General features: G+C 42.9%; 2 protein-coding genes across 10 annotated transcripts in view; both read right to left on the bottom strand.

The window, feature by feature from the left end:
* The window catches only part of PITPNM2 (phosphatidylinositol transfer protein membrane associated 2), a 133,992-nt gene extending 125,406 nt beyond the window's left edge, over positions 1–8,586 (bottom strand). For all 6 annotated transcript variants that reach the window (XM_035340867.1, XM_035340866.1, XM_035340863.1 and 3 more), the window contains exon 1: positions 8,451–8,586. The gene's annotated coding sequence lies outside the window, so the exon portion shown is untranslated. The remainder of the gene's footprint in view (positions 1–8,450) is intronic.
* Positions 8,587–10,570: 1,984 nt separating this feature from the next.
* MPHOSPH9 (M-phase phosphoprotein 9) overlaps positions 10,571–24,649 on the bottom strand; it is a 28,227-nt gene continuing 14,148 nt past the window's right edge. For all 4 annotated transcript variants that reach the window (XM_035340789.1, XM_035340790.1, XM_035340791.1 and 1 more), the window contains 14 exons: positions 23,704–23,862; positions 22,511–22,598; positions 21,518–21,733; positions 20,616–20,663; positions 20,181–20,245; positions 18,385–18,486; positions 17,613–17,750; positions 16,752–16,927; positions 15,804–15,968; positions 15,360–15,480; positions 14,460–14,563; positions 13,370–13,581; positions 12,736–12,804; positions 10,571–12,125 (listed from right to left, as the gene is read on the bottom strand). In XM_035340789.1, the coding sequence (XP_035196680.1) occupies positions 12,024–12,125; positions 12,736–12,804; positions 13,370–13,581; positions 14,460–14,563; positions 15,360–15,480; positions 15,804–15,968; positions 16,752–16,927; positions 17,613–17,750; positions 18,385–18,486; positions 20,181–20,245; positions 20,616–20,663; positions 21,518–21,733; positions 22,511–22,598; positions 23,704–23,862 (1,765 nt within the window). In that variant the 3' untranslated portion in view covers positions 10,571–12,023. The remainder of the gene's footprint in view (positions 12,126–12,735; positions 12,805–13,369; positions 13,582–14,459; positions 14,564–15,359; positions 15,481–15,803; positions 15,969–16,751; positions 16,928–17,612; positions 17,751–18,384; positions 18,487–20,180; positions 20,246–20,615; positions 20,664–21,517; positions 21,734–22,510; positions 22,599–23,703; positions 23,863–24,649) is intronic.

Here is a 24,649-nt window from a genome sequence, read left to right on the forward strand (position 1 = left end):
AACTGCTCGAGTTGTCCAAGCCAGGCGGCTCAGGCCAGCTGCTGCCACGCAGGCTGCAAGAATGAAACCTCGACGAGCGCCCAGGAGCCTTCCTCACCTTCTCGGGCTGGGGTCTGCAAGCCCAGACCCACCAAGCCTGCTGCAGCAGGCTGCTCACCACCCCACCGGACACACAGACCTGGGCTACACGCAAGAAACTGCAACGAGAAACAGGAATTTAACCTCAGGAAAACCCAGACAAAAGCAAAAAGGAGGAAACACGGGAACAGAGGTGCTCCAAGCAACGTGGTCGCGTTCTGCACGGTGCACCAAGCCCTGGCCACAACACTGCATGTGCTGTGCTAGCTCCTGCCTCGCGGGTCCCAGCTTTCCAAATATATTTTTAAAACAGCTTTGAAAAGCTCACCTGCATACAAGCTCCTGGGAAGTTTAGCAGCAGGCTAAATGAAACGCGCGGGAACGACTGACATCTACAAGTTTGCTGCAGGAGGCCTCTGCAGAGGGCTTGGGAGGAATATTAAGCAGGCGGTTCTCAAACAGTTGTTGAGCTGATTTCAAGGCTTTTTTTTTGATGGCTCCAAGCCTGTTTATAATCAGGAGGAGACTCTCTGAGCTGCTGGTGCCATACACTTGATTTAGGAAAAACCGGAGATCTAAAAGTCAAATTATACTCTGCCTTAAACCAGGAATTGGAATAGTCTCAGTACCGTTCAGCTGATGATTTTGATAATGATGTTTAAGATAAAACATTCTTATCTCTCCTTCAGTCCTACTTTTCCAACAAGGAATAAAACACAAATTCTGCCAGCGAAATGAACCACAGGCATCGTAAGAGAGAGCAGGGAAAAAAATCGCTGTAACTTACCTACCTCTGGTAACGCTGGTGCTCGGTCAGGCAGCGAAACTGCCCCCCTAGGGCAAGGTCTTTTTCCTGGAGGGGCAGACGTGTGAAGGACTGGGCAGGAGAAGGCTTTCTCCTACACAGCCCAGGGGTTTTTAGAGATACGATGCAGCAGATCTGGCACTTGACCTAACGAGGCCCACAGAAGGCCTGGCACAGAAGGAAAAGCACCCATGAAAGGTGGGGAGCAGTTTGCCTTACGGCTTTGCTAAACACTTAGTGCTGCGAGTAGCCAGTTAATGAGACACCAACTGATAAGCTTTGCTACCCAGGGTCTCCCCCCTGCCATCCTCACCCCAACACAGCGATGCTGCATTTCCAGTACCAGTATTTCCCAGCAGAGCCTCAAATACCCAAGCGCACACCCTCAGCAAGGCAAGTCCGACCACATCTGCTCTTCTGACCAAAAACGATGCCTTCAAACCGGGAAGCCAACGTGCAGGAGCTGTCCTGAAGCCTTTTAAGTAGTCTGGCCCTATTTATTTCCCTCCGACGGCGATAGTGTGGCGGATAAACGTGCCCTGTTGAAATGCCTATTTATAGGAATTAAACGTAAACCAAAGGCAGCATTAAAAGTGGTTTTGTAGTCCCAGAACAGAGGACACTTTGTGTCCACGCTGAATGCGTTTTTAAGGATATTCACTGAAGGACGTTTACCATCTGTCAAAATTAAAACCTGGAACAGTTTTACAATCCAGATACAGGTTAGACAAACAACGGGTCCCAAGAGCCTGGATAAACGATGCTTAAAAACAATGGAGAGAGGGAAAACAAACGAGCTGTTTGCTCTTCTCATTTTCCATCACTTTGTTTTGGTGGAGTTGCCCAACGGGCCTGAAAGCACCGTGCCAGCCCTACCCAAAAACTACGAGCCCACCTGGAAACGGGGTCCTGTGTGAGAGCAGCCACCTCGCCCGCCCCGCCGGGTGCCTGGAGGCCAAGCCACGAGGATTTTTACTGCCCCTTCTCCCAGGTCGTGCCCTGCAGCATCTCCCACGCCTGCTGCTGGTTATCCTTGCTCAAAACAGAAGCCAGTTTTCATCTTTGTAACAAGCCCAGGAAGTCAGGCACGGGGGGTGCTACAGAGGAGATGAGGATGACAGAGGAAAAGCCAGCGCGAGGCCTTCCTCCCCCTTCTGTTCTTTCTCACCAAATATCTCCGAGTTATTTACATCCTCACGTCCTGAACTCCCCCTCCAGTTTCACAGCTTGCAGTTACCCGCGTGCTGCTGGAGATACCACGTGGTTAGCTTTCAGCATGTTTAGGCTAGGACACCCTCCGAACGTAACGCCGGGTCGCCAAGCCCACAGAGGGAAGTATTTCCAGCTGCAGAGACTGAGGAGAGGCGAGGGACAGAACCACGAGGCTCCGTCTGCCCAGCGCCCGAAGGGAACCGACCTACTCAGCGCAGTGGGTTGACTAACAGCTTGGGAACACCTACAATTGGTTCTCAACCTCAGATCCAGCAAAAAGAAAAAAAAAAAAGATGTAAATATTTAGATTTCAATTGCATCGGATATGATAAATATAAAATGCCTATCTCCTTCTTAAAAAAAAAAGAAGAGAAAGTAGCTCTAACGTAGGTAAAGCAACCACACAAAGCGATTCCCTGCTGCTGCTACCCTGAGGAGGTGACCTACGTTACAGTACCCATCTTAAACCAAAATACAATCCCAAGTGAAGTTATACCCCCTGCATCGGACATAAAGCATAGTTACACCCCTGCCCTCATACAAACACACAAGCAAAACCCTTGGTTGCTCACTGCAGGCAGCTGGTGCCTGACAGTCACTACCTGCATGGAGAAGCCAGGGCCCTTCAGGGTTCCCGGTGCCGGCACCGCTCTGACTCCGGCCCAAACCAGCTGCAGGAGCCCCGGGGGCAATCACCGAGCCCCTCCGCAGATTTGTGGTGGCCAACCTGGACCAGACACGCAGGAGAAACCGAACGCCAGCTCACCGCAGCTGTGCTGTAAGAGCCTAAATCCTTCCGCAGCCTTTTAAAGCGCCTAATGGAATTACAGCCCCAGCACGCAGCCAGGTTAACAGTCATGCACACAGCAAACTTTGCTGGAGCTGCAGATAACAGGGCCTCACCCCAAACGACCAAGATATGCCCAGGCACTTGACGTGCCGACGTTGATTACAGGTTCCTGCCTTCCAAATTAGTTATTGCCCTGTTAACAAGGAACGCCTTCAGGTCATTGCTCCGCGGGTTAAGGCAGCTAATACGCCTGGAGCGGTGTCCTGGGCTCAGCGCTTCTTACGTAAGTGCCAGAGATCCAAACAAATCACGGCTCGCGTCCCGGGCCGTCACAAGAGCCGCTGCCACGAGGACGGACCAGGAAACTCTCAGCTGATCGCTCGCTGCTCCCTTTCCTGAGCACCCACAGCAGCGACAAAGCTGCCTGCCCGGCTGACACCATGCCCCCTGTCACCACTGGCTTGCCCTGGTCCTAGCCAGGCTGTGCCAAGTGGGGAAAGAAGCCCGCGGAGAAAGCCCCCCATGAACCCGAGATGTGTGAAGGCACGGAAAGGATGAGGCGAATCCCTTTCCCTCGTGGCACTGAGGGAGGCTCTGTACCCTCAGCTCGGCCACTTTGCTGCGGGGGGGAGCTGTAAGGGTCCCGCTCGCTGTGCTCAGCTGGCAAACACAACCGAGTCAGGACAAAACCCCACACGGAGCCCTCCTTACCCAGAACATTCAGCACTCAGATGATTCTTTTTGTGTAAAACATTGAGGTCCACAGGGATGCAGGTTTCGGGATGCTGTAAGCCCTTCAGATCTACCTGAGCAAGATCTGGAGGCTGCTTAAAAACGCTTAAAAAAAAACAGCAAAAAAAATCTCCCGTGGATCCCTCAGGCACTAACTGGGCTGGGGGAAGCTTTAGAGCAGCCACAAAGGGTTACACAGGCTGCTCGGCCGCCCACGCTGCTGCCCTGACAGCTCCGCTCTGCCCAGCCTCTGCATCAGCCGAGGGTTTGCCTTCCTCCCAGCCTCTGCGGCGCAGCTGCAGGCAGCGTGCTGCCCCACGGCAGCCCTGACCCCAACGTGCTCACATCCATCCCCAGCACGTCCAGCCGGGCTGCAGCCTTTGGCAGCCTCGCCACCATCCCTGGCGTGAGGCAGCCCACACGTGGAGACGCTGCTGGACCGCTCGAGAAGAGGCGGCGTGGTGCAGCTCCTGAATTCTTCGCCGCAGAGCCTGCACCGAGGTGCCGGGGGCTCCGGGGGATGCTGGCTGCATCTCCTCCCGCTCTTCTTTCAATTTAAAATTAAAAAATAAATGAAAACTTTCCCCTTATTATTTTTTTAATTAAAAAAAAATCCGTTCACAGTCACACCTGCAAAACCCCTCACCTGCAGAAAGCGCGCGACCGCTCGCGACTTCAGGAGCCCTGTGTACCGACTTGGCACCGCGCTGACCAAAACTCCCCGACGTGACAGGATCTGAGTTAGCTCAGTGCTAAATTGCTTTGCTGCTCCTACATTAACAAACGATATTTACACCTTCTTATTTCGTTCACTTAAAGTTTCACAGAACTCTTGGCACAGGCGCTACCAAGAGAAGCCACGTTCCCTTTCAGGTCGTGGGTGAGCTCACGCTCAGACTCCGCAACCCCAGCACAAGGTTGTGGTGTGTGGATTTCCTCCAACATCCAGGAAACAAAGTTAAAAATAAAGTGTTTTATTTATTCCCTTCCTGGCCCCTCACCCTCCAATTACTCCACTTCCATTCGCTTTGGATACTACAGAATATTGTTGAATATAAGATGCTTTCAGGCTCAAAATTAAATTTAGACACATCTCACTAATTTGGGGATAAACAGAAATATTAATTGCATCGTATCGGTATCAGCCAGCTTTACAATTAAACTAGAAGATATCTTCACCATTTAGAGAAATTGACTGTTAGGAAAACCGTGGTTTTCTTATGTTGCTTTTTGTTTCTAAGAAAATTAAAATCAAAGAAATAAAGAAATCGATGTTCGTTCCTCCTCCCTTCTCAAAGCATCTTTCGTAGAGGAAGAAAAACTCTGCCAAAAATGGTTTCTCAGTGGATCGTGCCGGTCCTAGAACCGGTCGCTATCACGAATAAGCGAGAATGGCACGAGTCAAGCGACATCCAGGAGTCAGCAGCAGCTTTCATTTGCCATTTTCTGAAGCTTCCCAGTCAGGCTGCCAAGACAAAAACTGAATGGTACGATTTTTATTTGGGTGTAAGGGGGAGATTAATGCTGGCCTCGACCGATGGAAGGCACCTTCTTTTTATTACCTTGCTTGAGGGATGTGATGCTCTGTGGCTGACTTGCAGAAGCAGTAACAAATTTTGAATTTAAAAAAAAAAAAAAAAAAAAAAAAACTTATCTGAATTCAAAACCTCTTAGCACCACTGTCAGTTATAAGTTTTGAGGATTTCTTTTAAAAAATAATAAAAAAAAATCAGGACAAGGTCTTTCCAAACTGGTTGCTGTCAACTAAAATGAGAAGTTAGATAAAACTCCCACATGCCAGATGGTAAATCACAATAAACGCTTGGGCTGTTAGATGCACAACAAGCAGCAAGTGCATTGAAATGCACCATCAGAAGCAAGCCCGAAATAGAAAGGATATTTTAATAAAAAGTTATAATCTGGGGGAAAGTTCCTTGTTGAGCTCACCAGAAGCAAAAGTCCTGCACCGAGGGCTTGCTTTCCTCACCGCCTCATGTAAGCACGAGGAACAACGAATGATTTTAGCAGAGTTATCTCAGGCTACTGTCAGCAAGAGCCTCGGAGTTCACTGTTTAGACATCACTTTTGACCCTTTCTGCCAAGTTACTTAAAAATATTGTTAAAGGATACCAGAAATTTGTTTACTCAAACCATTACTGTTTCCTGAGCACAGATGCAAGAAAAAGTTATATTAAGAAGATAAACAGCTGCTACTGTATGCTGTTTAAATGGCAACAAAAGCATCTAAGGGCCATAAAGGGAATAGTAAGGGAATTAAAACGCATTTTTATGCGTGAAGATGGCTAACATCCGTACATTCATTAAAGTGGTATCAACCATGCTTTTAATTAAAAGTTAGTGACAGAAACTTAAATATGATTAATGAAACCTAACAGCCTACCAGAAGTCAGCTCTATCAAAAGCAAGAAGCACAACGAGCGGCGTTTTCAGCCCTTGCTCGTTTCCCGTCCCTCTCGGAGATGCTGCCACAAGCAGAACATATCGCGAGGACGACAAAGCAGCATTCCTGGGAAAAACAGCAAGCTAGGGCAAGTCTGCAACCATGCTTTTGTGCTTGGTCATTCTTAATTTTGTGTGTCTCAAGGAGGCGTTTCAGGTACCGAGCAGCCCAGGGCCAAGCCGAGGAGCTGGTGACCTGTCAGAACAGCCAGCTACGCAGCCCTCTCTCGAGAGTCTCAGGCACGAGGTCTGCAAAGGACAGGAAAGGCTGTCCTACAAACACCAGCCTCCTACTCAACAGTGGAAAAAATCACTCAGAAGCCAGCGCTGAACTCTGTAACACAGTCAGACTTCTTGTGTTACTTGGGGGCACAACACAGTCACGACAAAAATAAACTACACGATAAAAATACAGCGCAAGCAGGAAGACTAGGCACGGGGAGGGAATCAGTACGCGAAAAGGAGTCCTACAAACCATGTATGTCTCAAGACGAGATCAAACCACTGCCCATTTAAGTCACAATACCTGTGAAAGATGATCGGTGACCACTGTCCTACTGAACTCCTGTCCTGTGCAGAGCCAAGCATTTGCAGATTACGTCTTCAAAGACTTAAGATGTTTTTTTGGCATCGTATTATTTACTTTGCTGCTTCCAGAGCATATAGAAGATGGAAGTTCTTACTTCAGAGCAGTTATTAACAAAGGAAGAAGTTGTTTGTGTGTGGTTTTTCTTTTTAAACGCACAATTTGATTAAACTTTGTCTCAACCACAGCGTTTCAACATAAAATGTTGATGGGACTGCGTTGCCTGGCTGACTGCACAGGGCACTGCTCTGCACCAGGAGGTGGGCTCCTCTCCTCGCTTCCAGCTCTGCTCACGATGCTGCAGCCCAGTGCACACACCTCGGCACGCTCCTCTGTGTTTCTGCTTCTTCTTCAGTGAAGCAAGAGGGGTTGGGGAGGTGAAGGAAGTGACTTTAACCCTCCTGCAGCTGGGCAGAGAGCTAGAACTGCTCACGCTGTAAACTGCTGGCACGGGGCAGCAACGAATGCTCCAGAACCAAGCCCAGGGTTGTTCAGGGGCACCAACACTGGGCCCTTTTTGTCAGGTTGAGCTCTTTTTGTCAGGCGGAGAGGCAACAAGGGACTGCCAGGCCCAGCAACCTCCCAGCAGAGATCCCTTCTTGCAGCCCATCATCTGGCTACAGAACAGCACCGCTGCTTGTTCTGAAGGGAAAACCTCTCCCTCCCGCCCTCTCTGGTGCAGGCACTGCCTCAGGAGCCTGGCTGATGTCCCCAGTCACTCACCCAGCAGTTCACTGACCACCGGGGGTGCCTAAGGCCCAAAAACCCATGAGGAACTTCCCAGGCTCTGTCTCAAGGTGTTCCTCCTGCACGGCTGCCAAAGGTCTGGCCCCTGCTCTCCTGAGGCAGACCCCACAGGCAGAAGCCGGCCTGGGCAGCGCCTTCACCCTCTCTTCTCAACACATCTGGGGGGGCCTTGGGCTGCAGCCACCCTGACCCTTCCCCACAACACCTGATGCCTTCGCAAGAACTAAATTCATGTAAACTCAAGCCCAGGTGAAGCGGCAACTGGGAAACCAGGATGAGGAGGGCCATGGCTGGAGTGAAGCACCTCACGGGCTGTGCTCTGGCCTCATGCCTGGCGGGCTCAAGGGCTGCCCTGACACCCAGCATGGCTTCGGGCACCCAGGGACCACGATCTCACGACACAGCACTGAGGGTGCCCCTCAGCCAAGTGTGGCAGGGGGATCGTGGCCGGGTGCTGAGGAGAAGGACAGCTCCTGCTCCCCACCAGCGCTGAGGGGAAGGCTGGGGCACTACCGAACCGCACTGATGCGCCAGCGGGCCGTGTCCAAGCAAGGTTACGCTCGCTTCCCAATTTTACGTGAAATAACTGAAAGCCGAGGCACAGCGCTGCTATGGCTGCAGCAGCGGGCGCATCCCTCCCGTCATTTATTCCGATATTCGGGAAACTTTCCCCGCCGAAGCATCCCGCTGACCGCAGGAGGCGACCAACGCGTCCCATCCCAGCCCATCCCCGTCCCCCCGACCCCGCGGCACCCCCGGGAGCCACCGGCCGGGCACTCCCCGGCGCCGCGGCCCGCAGGGGCCGTTCCTTCCCCGGCCGCCTCAGCCCCGCCGAGGCCCCGGGGAGGAGCCCGCCGAGCCGCCCCGGCCCCTCGGGGGGGAGGCTGCAGCCACCCCTCGGGCCCAGCCTTTCCCTCCTCGCCCTCCCCTCGGTTCCAGCCCCCCCGCAGCCAGGCACGGCCCCGGTGCCCGCCAGGTGCCGGTGCCCAGCCCCGCCGCCCCCCCCCCCCCCCCCGTTCCACCCCCGGTTCCTCACGCACCGGCTGCTCCCGGCCGCGGTTCCCGCTGCCGATGCCGCCGCGGCTCGGCGGCCGCCTACGAGGCGCTGCGTGCCGACATGCCGGCGCTCCGCTGGCATAATCCCCCGGCGAGGGTGGGCCGGGAGCAGGCGGCGGCTCCTCGCTCGCTCCACTCGCCCGCCGGGAGCTGCGGGAGGCTGCGGAGGGGGAGAGGCGGGCGGGCGGGCTGCCGCAGCTCGGCGCTGCGGGGCGGGGAAAGCAGCGGGGAAGGCGAAAAGCCTCAGCGCACGGGCGCTCCCCCCAGCCCCTGCTCCTGCCGCACGGCTTTATTCCCCAGCCCGAGCCGTGCCCACCGCCGCGGGGAGCCGCCACTTCCTTCGGCGGGCCGGAGCTCCCGCGCGGCGGGCGGCTGAGGAGGGGGCGCCGCCTGCCGGTCGCGGCTCGCCCCGCTCCGCCGGGGCCGGGCGGTTGGGGGGGGGGGGGGAGCGAGGGGGGGAAGCCCGGGAACGCGGCCCTTCTGCCTGAGGGAGACGGGGTTACACCTGAGGCTTCGGTCCCTCCAAAATCTGGGGGGAAAAATCACGGTTTTGACGATTTCTTGGCATTCGGAAATCTCGGAGAAACAGCAGCAAAAGGGGCTGGATTAAGTTTTAAACTGTTGTCAGTTGTCTGCTTTATCAAGGGTGCATCACTTCTCTACCCTGCTGCAGCTGTAAAATAGTCTCAGCAACCATCCTGTTCGTAAATGCTGGATAATTCCAAACTTACCAGCCCCAACGGAGCTGCAGAGCTGCTGTCAGCTCTGTGCTTTTGCCTCAGCCTCAGGGACTTGCACACATCTCATCAGGACCTGCTCCCCTGGCTGCTCCGTCTCAGGTGCCACCCCTGGAGGGTAGCCACGCTCCTGGGTGCCCAACATACCGTACCCAGCATTGTCTCTTTTGTAAGGACTGCTGTCAATTCTAGTCACTTTATCTCTTAATAAATAAAAAGTTCCCAATAGAAGGGAGATCATAACTAAAGCTATCAATGGTATACTTTTTTGTTGTTGTCGTTTTCTATAGAAGGGGACAAATAAGAGACTATTTCCCAAGAGTTAAACCTCTGTAAACGTTATTACTCCTGCAACTCTCATCACAGAGAAACTATGGATGGGAGGGTCTTGCAAGTTCAGTCTGAGAAAAGCTGGAGATCTGAGCAAAACCTATGAGGTTCAAAAAGGTGATGAATGTCTACGTATCTGAGAGGTGCCAGATGGAAGAATGCAAGAGGAAGACTATTAAAAAGTCCTGCTCAGAAGAAGCCTAAATTTATGCATCTCTAGGCCTTATTTGTCCTCAGCTATGGAAAGAGACAGTATGTTTGTGTTCAGGCAAACAATTTTGAAAGGGCTTAAAATTAAAAAAATAAAAATAAAAAGACATTATCCAGGAAAGTGCACAGCAAGTGCAGTCATATTTTCCAAACGTGCCCCACTTTTTTTTTTCCTTTTTTTTTGATGTTTCAGGTCTGATTTTCAGAAGCACTAAGCATTCAGGCCTCCCACTGATTTAATCTGGAACTGCAGATTCTCTGCCCCTCTGAAGAATCAGGCTGAAGGCACCATACTGAAACAGGTCACCCTAAGCCAGACATTTATTTGAAAAGGTTGTCCTAGAAGTTTACGAAGAGCAACACTTAGATATTATTTTTTCCCTTCAGTGTTATAATAGAACAGAAATAGCCTAAAGAGCTCCAACAGATGGAGGAGGACTTTTGATTAAAAAATAAATTCTGACTCACACTTCAGTTTTCTGGATGTAATAAAAAAGTACATGAATATGAATAGCACTGAGAGAATGGAGTGAAAGTAAAGGGAGGTTATAAGGAGAGGCAGTGAAAGAGCTGAACCGATTTACCTGCTTGTTTCAAGTGCTCGTCAGGAAAGTTCTGTTTGTTTTTGCTGCAGTGCTGATGAAAGAAAAAGACCATTAATGGACCCACGTTAAGTTTTCTAGTGATGGATTCCTTGTGAAAAATGCTGCTTGCTGAATGCTGCTTTTGAAGGATACTTCTAAATTCTGCCTGGTCATTTAAAATGGTGGAAAAAACTTGTTCAGCTAAATACTGGAGTTGCACTGCAAAGACAACGTTCTCTTTTTTTCCCTCCCTCAACCCCTCTTTTGAGGGAAAACGTTAATTAAGAATATGAAATACCATGAAAATTCTGCATCTATTGGTGTGGCCAGGAAATAAATTCAAGCAAGTCATCTCCAAGCATTCAGGCCCAATTTCAACATTTTAGAGTAAAAGGGAAAATGAGTAATTAGCAGCCATGACTTCTCACCAATTCTAATCTTATATTAAAAGCAACCCACATGGCAGAAGTGGAGGCACAAAACACTTTATATAAAAAAAATAAAAAGAATGCATGGGTAGGACAGTTCTTCGTTAAATATCTTAAAACAAAAGCACTCTAATTTTAGAAACAGACCTTCACAAGCTTCCTTTATGACAGCTATTCTGGCCTTTCCACTGCAAAATAATCACATAATTGGTGGCTAAACATCTTGAACAAGGACAGAATTTGAAACACACAATATGATTAAAACCTACATTATCGCTGATGTAATATCCCAGAACCTATTATTGTTCTTGGGCTAGAGGAAAGAATCTAATTAAACATTTATTTCATATTAAAATGCAAACTAAAATATCAATGTTGAACAGTAATTCAACAACATGCCAACTAGCAAGTACATATTTTTCACCAAGAAAAATGCATGTATGGTCACAAAAATAGCTTGGATTTCATTTGGAAACGCGTGCTTATAACTGCGGTCAGAACACTGGCATGGCACAAAACCCCAAACTAGCATATTGAAACAGGAGCTTCCGTTGGGTAGTTACACGTTCTGGGGTGTCGGCTGGAGCTGAGCTGCTCATTGGGACACAAGCTGGCCGCTCTCAGGTCCTCATGATATCAAAGTATTACTCCCTGAAGTGTTGGGAGACACCAAATAATTTAGAGGAACATTTTACAAACATAGCCAGAGGCGGCCAAACTAGCAGAACATATACCAATTTGCAGCCAGCCAGCCGTAATGAAAGTATTCCTCACAGTTCTTTGTCACAATGAAAAATACCCAAGTTATAAGACTTAAATTAAAAGGATTTACCATATAGCAGTGGTTATCTAACACAGGTAATTCCTGTTGCCTTTTGTATGAAAATTCAAAATTTACTATTAGCTATATTTACAACATAGCAGAGATATTTATAAAATGGTGAGGAAAACGAAGTGCAAAAAAGATAACACGGTCATTTTCCAAAAACAAGCTGCCTTTTAGTTTCTTCTTATTATACATTGAATATCGTTATTTAAAAATAATTAATCTTTCTAAAAATATTACAATACAGGATAAACATTTCCTCAACGGTAACAAAAATATGTTTAAAATATAGGTGGCTGAAGTACAAAATATTGCTGTGTGTAAAGGGTAACATAGTTGTAAAACTACTATTTAGGGTTTATAAAAATACAAAACAATTCTGCATTTACTGAGTGCATAATTAGTGCAAAAAAAAAGCTTATTTGAATTCAAGAGTGAATTGTCAAAGATTTGCAGAGGTACGTAAAACATGAAATCTTTTCAGAGTCATGCGTATTGATCCCAAATCCCTGTTAATCCTTTCCAAGCGATCTTCCAGGGCTTCCTAGCAGTTAAAGAAAGGGAAAAAAAAAAGGATTTAATAACATACAACAAAATCCAGTGATCCTTCTCAAATGAATAAACTACTGTTATTCCTACATTCAGCTAGTATCCTTTCTGATATGTTGTTAGCATATTCTGTTAGCATCCAAAAACTAGAGCCAGACCTGTAGATTTCTCACATTATTTTTTAGTGTGTGTGTGTATGTTTGTGGGTTGTTGACTTTTTTCTTTTCCTCCTGCTCCCCTTCCTTTTTTTTTTGGCTTGGGCATTCGGAGTCAGACCAATATTATATAAATATATAACTATTATTTTTTGAATTATTGACATAAATCATACAAGCTTATACCTTTTACAAGATAATTCAGAGTGTGTTTATGATTAAATTGAGGTATATTCCCCATTGTCTTTTAATGCTTTAAAGTCTAGAGACAATGTTTTAAACAGTTTCGCAATTCAGCCATATTCAGGAACATCTCTCAGCGGAATGCTAAAATTCCCACGGTAACTGCACTTAGATCGATTTCAAAATTTGAACTTTCATCTAAACGACGCATCCTGAAATTGTGGAAGAGCAACTAAAGGGAACAGTTGTAGGTAAAAGTTTTTGCACCTGATTTAATCTTGCTTGCAAAGTCATTCTTCCAGCAGAAGAAGGAATTCGACTCAATGCAGCCTCAATCTAGTAACAGAAAATATTTCAGATGTAAATTAGAGCTTCAAGAGCCAATATAAGCCTTCCTAACTAATCTTACAGAGAGGGGTGAGGTACATAGGCTACAGATACGTGTCCAGTGTTGTTCTTAAACAACACCTTATGTTACCATAACACTATGCCACGCCAAACTAATACCACAGTTAACGTGTATAAGTAGACACTCGAGGAGCATTTTGAAGAGAACGCTCTTAGTTGCCAAAATAACCTTCCTTGTTTGAAAGGCTGAGTTAAGCTACTGTCCATTAAAAAAGAAAGTAAGTTTACTCCAACCCTTCCATCCACACTGTGTTCACGTTAAAATGACTCTCCTTTAACAAACTTAGGAACAGGAAAGGACTGCAGTGTCAGAAGCAGAGCAGGGAATGATAATGGCACGTTCCCACATTAACGATGGAAATTACGCATGAACTTCAGCCATGCGTGGGGTAGGTAATTACAGCTATACCCCTCACCTCTCATACAGTAACTATATTTAGTCACAACTTTAAAATTAACAAAAAAAAAAAAAAAAAAAAAAAAAAGTCTTTGCCTGTTGCTTTTCTTGAGTCAGCTCATCAAAAAGCCTCTCTGTTTCAGCCAGAGTCTTAATCCTCGGTGCGTACTTGAAGTCTCCCTCACAAGGTGACAGCAATGGCTCATAGTTCTGTGCTACGCTCCTCTCATCCCATGCTGTTGCCTTCTTCATTCCAGGATTGACAGATTCAGCACAAGAGCTATGTCTGACACCTGAATGCTGCCTTCCTATCAACAGAACAGGGCGCTTTTATTTGTTTTGTAACTGTCTATTAAATTATCAGATAGGATAGAAAAAAAAAAAAAAAAGAGAAAAAAACAAGAACAGCAGTGTGATCTTGGAGGTATATAAGATGGTAGGAAGTAGCAAAGCCTCATTAGTTTGCCTTAAGCAAACTTCCCAGAAGAATGCAAAACATTTGGATGGGTCATCTTTCAAGCGATCTTTATAACAGCATATTTTTTTTGTTAACAAACAGATTAATGTATTGTGCTCGTTAAGAATTACTGGTACAACAGTTCTAAATATCACCATGTAGACTAGCTGTCATGAAAACACCCATCTAAATAATTACATTAATAAAAACAAAAGCAGAACATTGTGACACGAATTAGAAAATTAGAGAGATTTGGTTCAATCAATCATATAAAAAAAATCTTAAACAACTGGCTTTATTATATTTACTCTTTCTGTTGCTAAACATTGCATTACAGATAGGAATTTTATTAGTTTGACTGAGTATGTACATCTTAATATAGACTCTAGTAAGATATGCATTGCGTAACTGAGTTAAGCATAGGGAAACATATTGCCCTTCTTCCTCAATTTAATTATTTTTGTTTTTCTGTTGCGTTTGTGCACACACGCATGTACATAAAAATAAAATACTGTATGAATGGTATTTCTCAATCTCCAGTAATAAGACAAGATACAGAGGATTTTTAGAAATTGAGCCTCATAGAGTAACATGTCAGCTTTCTATTTAAACAGCTGTTACCAATGTGGAAGAAATTGTGTTAAAAATGTTTCTGTTGGGAGATAAAGTACATTTTATAAACTCAAAAAAAAGTACCAAGAACCAATTTCCCCTACTTTGGAGGATTACCTTCTGTATCATCTAGTGAGAGAAACTGGAGCCTTTTTCTTGGATTACTGTGCTGTAAAGCAGAGGCAGGACCACTTTCCAGGTCATCTAGAAGTATATCAAATCTACAGAATGAGAAGCACACAACAATTTTTCACTAGAAATAATTTATCAGCTGATGTAGTATTTAGCCAAGACAGTTAAAGGGAGGAAATAAACAAATTGTTTATAAAACAATTTCCATAGTAGTACCATATCTCAATACACTCACAATTGCACATACCAAAATGCTTCATTCATGTGTCTTTCTTCTGGAACAGGCCAAAACATCACTCCCGAACATACTCAGCTCCCACACAGTCATTGTCAGAACCAGACTGGTGCTACCCATTTCTTCTTCCTCATACATGTGTCCTACACTTTAATCTTGCAGCTAAGTGTGTTCTCTAAAACTCTACAATCTTTGCCAAGCAAAGACCTCTACAGAAACCATATTATGTAGCTCGGTTACCAGAAAATTTAGCTTTTGCATCTTCAAACATGCTTATAAATGACGCAAGAGGTAGATACTATTTTCAACTTTTATTTACATTTCCTGATAAGCTGCCTGTAAATCTGGACTTACTCCACAAAACAACTCTTTTATAACCTTTTTGTCACCGATCAATGTCATTGCAAGATATGTTACAATAGACACAACACCTCCGCTTGGTTAATGCTAAACTATAGAAATCATTCCAGATTTTTCTCGCCATGTTTTAAGAAATAAAACTTAGCTTTATGTTTAGAAATCTTCACATGACTCAGATTTTCCACAACTTTTTAAATGAACAAAAAACAGCAGGAACAGTATTAAGCCTGCATAAACATACTGCTGCTATTACAACCGTCAGAACACAATTGTATTCACAAAATTCATACCTTGTTACTGTGTTTTCATTTTTGCTAAGCAAATGGCTAAATCCAGGAGAGAGGTTTTCTTTTGGAGATCGTTTTGGGCTGTACGTCACAGACACTGGCGCCAACATTATCTCTCGTCTTGCTGTGAGAGACAAAGTACATTCAAGTACCTAAAATTCTCCCTGTGCAGTATTTCCCATTCACGTGATCTTATGTTTACATCTTTAAAGAATGTTTGTCAAAGCTATGTGTTTATTTAAATTATTTAGAAAAGGTCCTCACAATACAGAAAAAATAAATTCTTGTGTTTTCTATGATTTTAGAGGTTTTTTTTCATATTGTCTACTAGAATAATGCAGAAATCATACTTTTATTTTTCTTTCTTCTAGAGCATTTGTTATATACCTTCACTTGTGTGCGTGGGTGTGTATGCAAAAACATGACCCAAACTTCAAGAGCACTTACTTGGAGTATTCGATTTCCTGTTTGAAGGAGGAAGGGATGATGACCTCTGGCCACAAGGGGAGCTGTAGCGTTTTGGTCTCTGGTGGTCTTTACCTTTCTCTGGGGATCGGTTAGCAACACAAGAAGTTTCAACAAATCCAACTGTTTGACGTCGAGTTGTTGTTTCTAATTAAAGATTAAAACGTGACTACATTAATCAATACTTTTTTTTGATACAAGAACTCATAAATATTCTCATGTACGCTGCTTTTACAACAACTGCACTTAGATTGCCTCGTGCAAACATTTGTGCTGTTTTACTTAAGACTCATTTCCTGCCCATCATATTCACAAAACAGACAGTTTCACTAACTTCTGAGAAAGTGTGCTTTGCAGCACATGAGGGACATGTGCTGTTAAATAACAGACAATGAAAAGCAGGACAAAAGCTTCTTCTGGTTAAGAAGGTTGGAGTACCCGCCTGAACCAAGACCATAAGCATTTAAGAATGACTCGATGTTTTATAACTACAAGGCTTCCCAAATCAACATTATTAGAATGTCTCAGTGCAGTTCCACAATACATATGCCAGCTTTCATAATAACATTCTGATACAGCGCTATGGGAACAAAACTAAAATGGATTTAGAGCCAGCCAGAACTCTGTTAGGACTCCATTAACTGTTTATAAATACTACGTTATTCTTAGAAAAAGGACATCAACTACTCTCTAGCTTGAGACCTAACAGCAACCTTTGCATTCCTTCTATTTTAAACAAGTCCCTTAGCTGTATCCTTTTGAATTTTCTTAGGAAAACTCCAGAAATTTGCATGCTAAAAACCACATTCATTTCACCCCATCACTGAAGACGGATGGGTTTTCATGATGGGAACGAAACCAAAAGACATGCAAACAAAGAAAGGCCCATAAGGACAAGTTTAGGAATTTAAAAATAAATAAAAAAATTACTAGCTGATGTGTCTTCTTTTTCTGTCTGTGTACCCCAATCTTTAAAAGCTTTTCCTTCTTCAAGTTCTTTAAAGGCTTTTATAATTGGTGCTTCTGACATCCCATTTTCCTTCTTTTCAATTGTGTTTGTTGAAGAGTCTTCTTGTGAGGAGTCCTTTTCGGGAGGAGAATGGTGCCTTAAAGAAAGGAACAGGAAGAAAGATCAAATTTTCCAGCTTCAATTCAGCAATCCAAATGCAAGCTGAACAGAAAAACTGGGAGAAATTTATTTTGAGCTTTATAGTTGCCAAAGCAAGATTTTTAGAGTTGTTCTTAATTTCAGCCAAGAACCTCAGATGACTGTGTTACAGCCAATCCAAGAATCCAAAACATGAGTTAAGCTTGATAATTTGACATCTCCTTCAAAGCAGATACATACCGACAGAGGCTTTAGAAACTTCTGAGGAAGAAGGTAAACTACCGAGAAAGGAGACACCTGAACATTCACACTAGCAGCAAGTTGCAGCCAAGCACATTAGCTCACATCCAATAAAGCAGAGCACTTCTTTGTGTCCAGACTCAGAGCGGAATTGGACGCAAACATGGCGAGCATAAAGGTAGCAGCACAAGATGTGGTTAAAGCCTTCGGATATTGCAAGTAAGGTACTGAAGGCTGTTTCTTTCATACCAGGTTCCTTCATACTAGAAAGAAGGTTGTTTTGGTTTTCAGGGATGGTTTAACATCTATAACACAGACATTTTTTAAAACTCTACTCAGTATCCTCAAAATCAGGAAATTAAATCTGGTCAATTTTCAATAAAATTACGTTTTAGAATTGTTCAACTTCACATCAGAGTGAAGACTGAAGGAAACCAGCTCACCCTGAAGGAATATAGGTTTCTTCTAGTCTGTTGTCTTTCGGGCTTTCCTGGACTTCCAAAGGCTGGCCAGTGAAGATTGAATACTCTGCTCCTGGTATCAGCCACTTTCGCCTGCTGACATCAGGAGTTGCCAACTTGCTGTGGGAACAACAACAAAAAAACACTTCTGAATTATGAATGGGTTTGAATTTTTCTTTAAAAAAAAAAATACTTATTTGTTCTACTTAGAAACAAATAACAAATATACAATAACTTTCTAAATACTGTAGAAAAAAAGCAGCTTTTCAGGTCTTTAAGACCTAGAAGCACCAGAACAGAAAGGAGACCAAGCCAACTTCTTATATCTTTAACATACATTCGCAATCCACACTAGAGTATGCATTTTAACTGAACTTCCACACTACTCACAGCACACCTGTACAAACTATAGTTAGAAAAATAAAAAGCAGTAATCAGCCTCTTAAATCAAAGACATGAGGGCACCAATTGGACTGTTAGATTTTATTCCCAAAATCTTTGCTCAGCATGGAAACCTCTATTCAGCTTAGCAACCGAGACCAATCTTCATGTAGGAAGACTAGAGACAGTCTGCCAAATAACTCGTGTTATCTGATTTTTATTTTTTTAATCATTGCTTGGCACATGAAGTCTTGGGATTACATCACAGGTGTTTGATCCAGTTTAGCCTATGGACTGACTTCTTTATCCAAAACACACTGAAAGTATTCTAAAGCACCTGACCTGTTTTCACATGACTGGAATATTCACTTACTTGGCACAAGAGGTTCTTAAACGACTTTCAGTAATATGGCGAAGTTTCAACATATTTTCATGTTCTACCTGCTTGAGCTGAGCTTCAAGTTTTGAAATCGTCCTAATGTAGAAGTAGCAAAGTTGCATAATAAGATGATTTAGAATATATAAAGAGACAACATATTTCCTGGAGTTTACGCATTTTTATTCATATATCCTGAGTAGAGCAGAACAAGAGTAACTACGAGATTTCTATCTATCCATAAATACGTAGATAAGTACGTATTTGTATTCTGAGTCAAATAAGTTAAGTGACCTAGCTAGAAAGACAAGACCAGGCGATACTGAATGTGGATCAAAACGTTCAACTCCAGGGGCTTTGGGAGTGGTAAACAAATGTTTTTCCTCCTTGAAATGAGGAATCTACACAAAGGACTCCCTGATTCTGATTTTAGTGGGTAGCTCCTTCTCCTGTGTGTCACTCAGGTAACGACCAATCTGCTGCTCATGCAGTCCACATCTACAGTGCAACGCAATCTTAGGCATTCCTTGCTTGGAAGACAGAAATTCAGGGTTTTGGAACAGGATGTGAAAATTGCTTTTTTCCACTTTATGAGTATGGAATGATCCCTAGCTAGCAGCATCAACAGTCAGGCAGGAAAAATAGAAGCACTAATAGAAATACCACACTGAACTTTCTTTCACACTATCTTCATTTCCTCAACAGTACAATAAAAATTGAAGGCATAGTATTTTTGGCTTCTTTCTACTACTTCCTTAAATTCTTGCTATTCATTCTTGCCATTATTTTTCTTTAAATATCAGGTGATCTGAGTAACAAAGGATTGCAAAACATATACCTGAAAATCGCATTTGCTTTTTCTGGTTCTAGTTTTAACTTTACACAGGTTAATGCTTGGTTGCTATGACATTCGGAATGGATTTTGAGGTGAAACTTGTAGCCATATTTCTACAAGAATCATCATAAACCATGCACATAAAAAATACTTATTTCTAACAGTCTTGGTTTCAGCTGCTCATATAAAACAAGAAAGGAAATAACAGCACACATCCCCAAAAAAAGCTCAGAGGGAGATGAATGACATCAGACATCACTGCAGTTCTACAATGCCTGCCCTAGAGCCCTCTCAGAAGTCCTCTCCTCCTACACCTCTCTAAACTCTGCTGAATAAATATGCTGTTTAACACCCTTGACTAGGAGTAGCTGAGAAATCCCAAACTGGAGGACATGTTCATAACTGTAAAACCCTTGATGGTCACGACTCTTGCCTTGTGCCTGCCCAGAAAGCATAAAGCTCAATACATATCTGTTCTCCCAACCACAAGATAGATCCAGGCAGCAGAAGGGACATCCGTAGCAAGCATTATTTCTGCTATATACGGAACACTTTCTGTCCTTTATTCACGTACAGGAGCCATACTCTTGAATAGTGGACTCCTGTCAGCAACCTCACTCCTGAAAACCTGCACAGAGACTGCTAAACTGAAGATGAGGGCTCCTGAGGAAACAACTTCAGTAGCAAAAGCTTAGGCAGCAAATTAGCTGGGCTAACTGACTGACAACAGAAAGGAAACAATTGCAACCTACTGGAAGAGGCGAGGCTGTGATCAAGGAACTAATAGCACACCCCACATTTCTTAAAAATAACAAGATTCTTCACATTTGTGCAAAGCCACATAAAGCAACATGAAATACTTCATAAGATATAATTAAAAATGCAAATATACAGACTGAATGTTTGGGCCACAGGCTGTATTTCGTATTGTTAAAATAGTAATAGCATTCACATTTACCTTTTCAAGTCAGAAATCTGGGTGTTTGCATCAAGCAGTTTGTTTTCAGTTGCATTTAACGTATCCTACAAAGTACACAAGGAAAAAAGTAACAAGTCTAAAAACTACATAAGTGTCTATAGATGGAAAAAAAAAGTAACTTCAATCTTGAAAATTATATATTAAATACGCCTTCCTATTTGAAATAGAGTTCCATTAAATTTCTTCGGCTTTGACTTCACAGTATGTTTGCTGTCCACAACTAGAACACAATGTAATCTACACTCAATCTATTTCCCTTTTCAGGGACTCTGAAGATGCAGTAAAAAACTTTCAGCAAAAAGATTATGGATCTTTCATTTTGTCTTTTTCTAAATATGTTAAGTCAGTTAATTCTATGATACATTACAACAGATTTTACCAGCTTGAGTTTTTAATTAACTAGTGCATGCTTACCTTTACTCTTTCATGTTCTTTTCCAAGGGACTCGTACTCTCCTAAAAGCTAAAACAAAACAAACAAACAAAAAATACAAACACATATGGAGTGTAAACAAAACTAACATTTTTGTAAAGTGCTATAAAATAAATTCCTTGTCTAACATACCTATAAGCACTAGGGGATATACAGAGTGCATTTAAATATTATTTGTTAAGTTCTAGCATCTTCTAACCAGAAAAAAAAAGTTATAGAAGGGAGTGGAACTACATACACAACGTATTTTTAGTTCTCATACAATTTATCTTTACAAGGAACTGACAAAGCTGAAGGAAAAAGTAGAACTCTTCACTGGCTTTAAAGCTGACTTTGTATTTTGAAGTTTTATTTGGAAAATAAATAAATAAATGATTTAAAGCATCATGTTGCTTTTCCACCTAGTACCCATTTTTCTGAAACAAATCAAACATTCCATAGAGCTGTTACTGAAGAAACAAAGGAACTACTGTTTTGATTCTCTCTAAAATTATACATAAAATTAACAGTGATGATTTATGAAAGAGATTCAGTTCATTCCACATAAACTCAGGAGAACAAAAATTATTTTCCTATATTACCTCTACAAAAAGATGAACTAATAGTGCATAAAGTAATAAAATACCTGAGAAAGGATACAGCAAATGTTATCACATCAAGGACATAATTGCTGCCTTACGTAACTGTTTTAAAATATCTACCAAGTCTGTAGTATAACCTAAAGCCTAGCCTACAAAGCAATCTACTCAATATTTCTGTTCCCTCAGAGGTGCATTAAGTCTTGGAAAACTACTCAGAGTGTACCACTGCAAAAACACCCAGGTCTGGCTGTGCTCATAAGATGCAATGCAACTGTAAAAATAACTTCACGTTTTCTTACTTACATTTTGAAACATTTTATTTTCTTCCTTTAACCTTGCATTTTTATTATCAGATAATTTATAAGCTTTTTCAAATGCTTCCTCTAGATCTTTAAGCCTTGATTTTAGTCTACTGATCGTGTTATCCTTCTCTTTATTATTTGTGCGCATTTCTTCAATACGTTCCTGTAAAACTTTGGAAGTATTACTAACAGCATAAAAGCGTTCTCTCCAATCTGTCTGTAGAAGAAACACAACATTAATTATAACGCTTACCTAGCAGAAACTCAAATCATCTAAACAGAGCACTAGTTCGTCAACAGATGTACGAGATTTTGGTCATTTCTATGAGATATAAAGAACTAAAATCAAGACTCAAACCCCAAAAGATGTATATTCATTTTATATGACTTTAAAAATCTAGAGCATAGATCTCTAATCCCAGCTTACTGTCTTGCTTCCCAACATAGAGAAATGTCTAGCAGGTGGAATGAATTAGTCTCTCCGGGCATTTAACTTCCAACATAGAATGCCCTGCTCTTTCACCAATAAATTCAACTATGCAGTCATAAACAAACAGGTCTGACCTAGCCAGAAAGACCGTATAAGTACACTTATACAGATAATATTTTTGCCCCAGTGCAAATGAGATTTCCTCTTAATTACACAGCTCTAATTAGAAATCAAAAAGGAAGTAATTAGATTTTTTTTTTTTAATTGATTCTGGTTTAGAGTGAGACATCAGAAACAAATGACAATATTTAACTATTAAACTTCATTTGGTCCCTATAAAGGATTGTTTACAAACAAAAGTGATTATGATTCAAGCAAGGAGCCTTCAGAAACACGGCTAGGAAAGTCTCCTGTGTAACACACTGGCTGATGTCATATTAAGAGAAAGGTTGAAAATAAAATACAGAAATACAGATTAGCTTAACAATGAATAGGTGCATTTTCTTACCCTTTTAGTTAAAAAGCAACTTGAATTAATACATGTCACCACAAACATATACTTACCACTTGCTTTTCTAGCATATTATTCTTATTTTCAAGGGCTTTTATGCGAGCGCTGGCTTCGTTCAGAGCTGCATCTAATTGGTCACACCTACTTAGAAGATAGAGAATACAAAAATCTCTTAAGCTTTCAAATAATAAATCTGCCTTTTATAGCTGCCTTTCCTTCCTCCTTTCCCCTCTAATTTTGGTACCCAGCCTGGGACCTCTTCCCATAGTCTACAGCTGTTGCAGCGAGCACCCAGCACCTCTGCACGGAAAGGCTGCGGTGCTCAGAGGGCAAGCAGCAAAGTGGGAACATTTGCTCAGAACCATCTGGAGTCTGTGCACAAGAGCTCCAGGACCAGAAGCAGCTGAAAGGCACCAGAGTGGAGTTCCACTTGAGCTAATTGATGATGCTGTGTGATAATTAATGACTGAAAGCATACCACAAGCTTCTCGTAACTCAGTAAATGACTGCTCAGAAGTCACTTTTAATAGGTAGAACCCACTAGTGCTAGGAGAGAAGTACAAAAGAGTCCCAGTTACCCACACACTTTTTCAATTACTCTGAACACCATCAATTTTGTGAAGTATTTTAACTGTCTGAATTTTTAATATGTATTTTGACTGGCAGTAATGATATAAAATCACATTGAACTTCTACAGCAGTCTCCCAAGTGACCCCAAGTACACAGGTGAGGCACACAGCCTCCAGCAATAATATCTGGTCAGAGAGCACCGACTGGTAAATTGGCTTTATAAAGCTACCAATGAATTGAAGACTTTTCCTGTAACATCTGGAAAACATCTGGTAGTTTTGATGTGAAAGATAAAGAGGGATGATATTCACCAGCACGACAGGCAATACTGTCTTACAACATTGATACTTCCATTACAGATTGCTTAGGGCTACCTCAGCCTGCCAGCCAACTGTTTTTAAACCAAACTCATCCTACCTTCAGCACAAAATCAGGTCAAACAAGACCTCTGGTCCAAACATCCCAGTTACCACCTAACAATAATTTTAAACCAGTCTTAAACAGATGCATTAAACAACATAAAATGTATGTTTAGTAGTAAAATATTAGTATCATAGATGCATCAAACATTCAAAATTGAGGAATGACAAACATTTCAAGGTATTCTAAAGAAGCACAGGTAGTTTTTAAAGTAATATCCTGTAACAGAGAAAGAAAAAGAAGGATAAACAGTACCTGTCAGCAAGATTTTGATTGATTTTCTTCAAATCTTCAGAAGAAGCAGCTTTATGGCTTGCCTCTAGCTGCTGTTTTAAGCTGTGTATCTCAGCATCATAGTAAGCCCGTAGATCAGCTATGTGTCGAGCATGTTTTTCCCTCAAGTTCTGCCTAATCCTACATTCAAAATTCAGAACAAAAAAAAGTTTCCAGCCACCAACATGACCACGCATTGCCAGCTACACTGATTCAGACATAATGAACTCAGCACATAAATACCTCTTGCAGAGCTTTGTTACAGTCAAACTGAAGCAAAGAAAATTTGTCATCTAAAGCAGTGCTGTCAGACACCCAAGGCTGGCATGGCAGTATTCACATTAGTAACACGAAGCTTAACTCTCTCTTCTCTCCTTTTCTACCCAGTAGAAAATATGCACAAGAAATTAAATAGGAAACTCACAAACTGAACTGTCTTGAAACCATGGCCCTCTGCATAAGCCCTCACATATGGAATATATGCCACATCTGCTTGTCACTGCGCAGATCATGAGAGCTTCAATAGTGATTGGGGGATATTTATTTTTCCTAAGTACAGTAGTTCTGTGCTTTTCCTACCATTTGACTCTAAATAAGAAACCATACCTACCACAGAACTTGGAAATTCTCTACCTAAATCAACACCCTCATACAGGCTACGAAGTAAGCACGTATTTTTATTTTAATGTATAAACAAAAATAATAAAAAATAAAACATGGAAAGCTGTTTTGCATTCCAGTTAAGGCTCTGATATTCATGGGGATCAAGGAGGACAGAGTACAAACACTGTACGTTAGAGTAAATACTATGATCTCAAAGACATTTATAACAGGTGGAAAATGACTGCTCTATCTCCATGCCATTTGTACTTCAAGAAGAAGAGAAAGAGGAGAAAGAGGAGAAAGAGGAGAAAGAGGAGAAAGAGGA

The sequence above is a fragment of the Oxyura jamaicensis genome, chromosome 15 (assembly GCF_011077185.1).
Source record: "Oxyura jamaicensis isolate SHBP4307 breed ruddy duck chromosome 15, BPBGC_Ojam_1.0, whole genome shotgun sequence".
NCBI classification, from domain to species: domain Eukaryota; kingdom Metazoa; phylum Chordata; class Aves; order Anseriformes; family Anatidae; genus Oxyura; species Oxyura jamaicensis.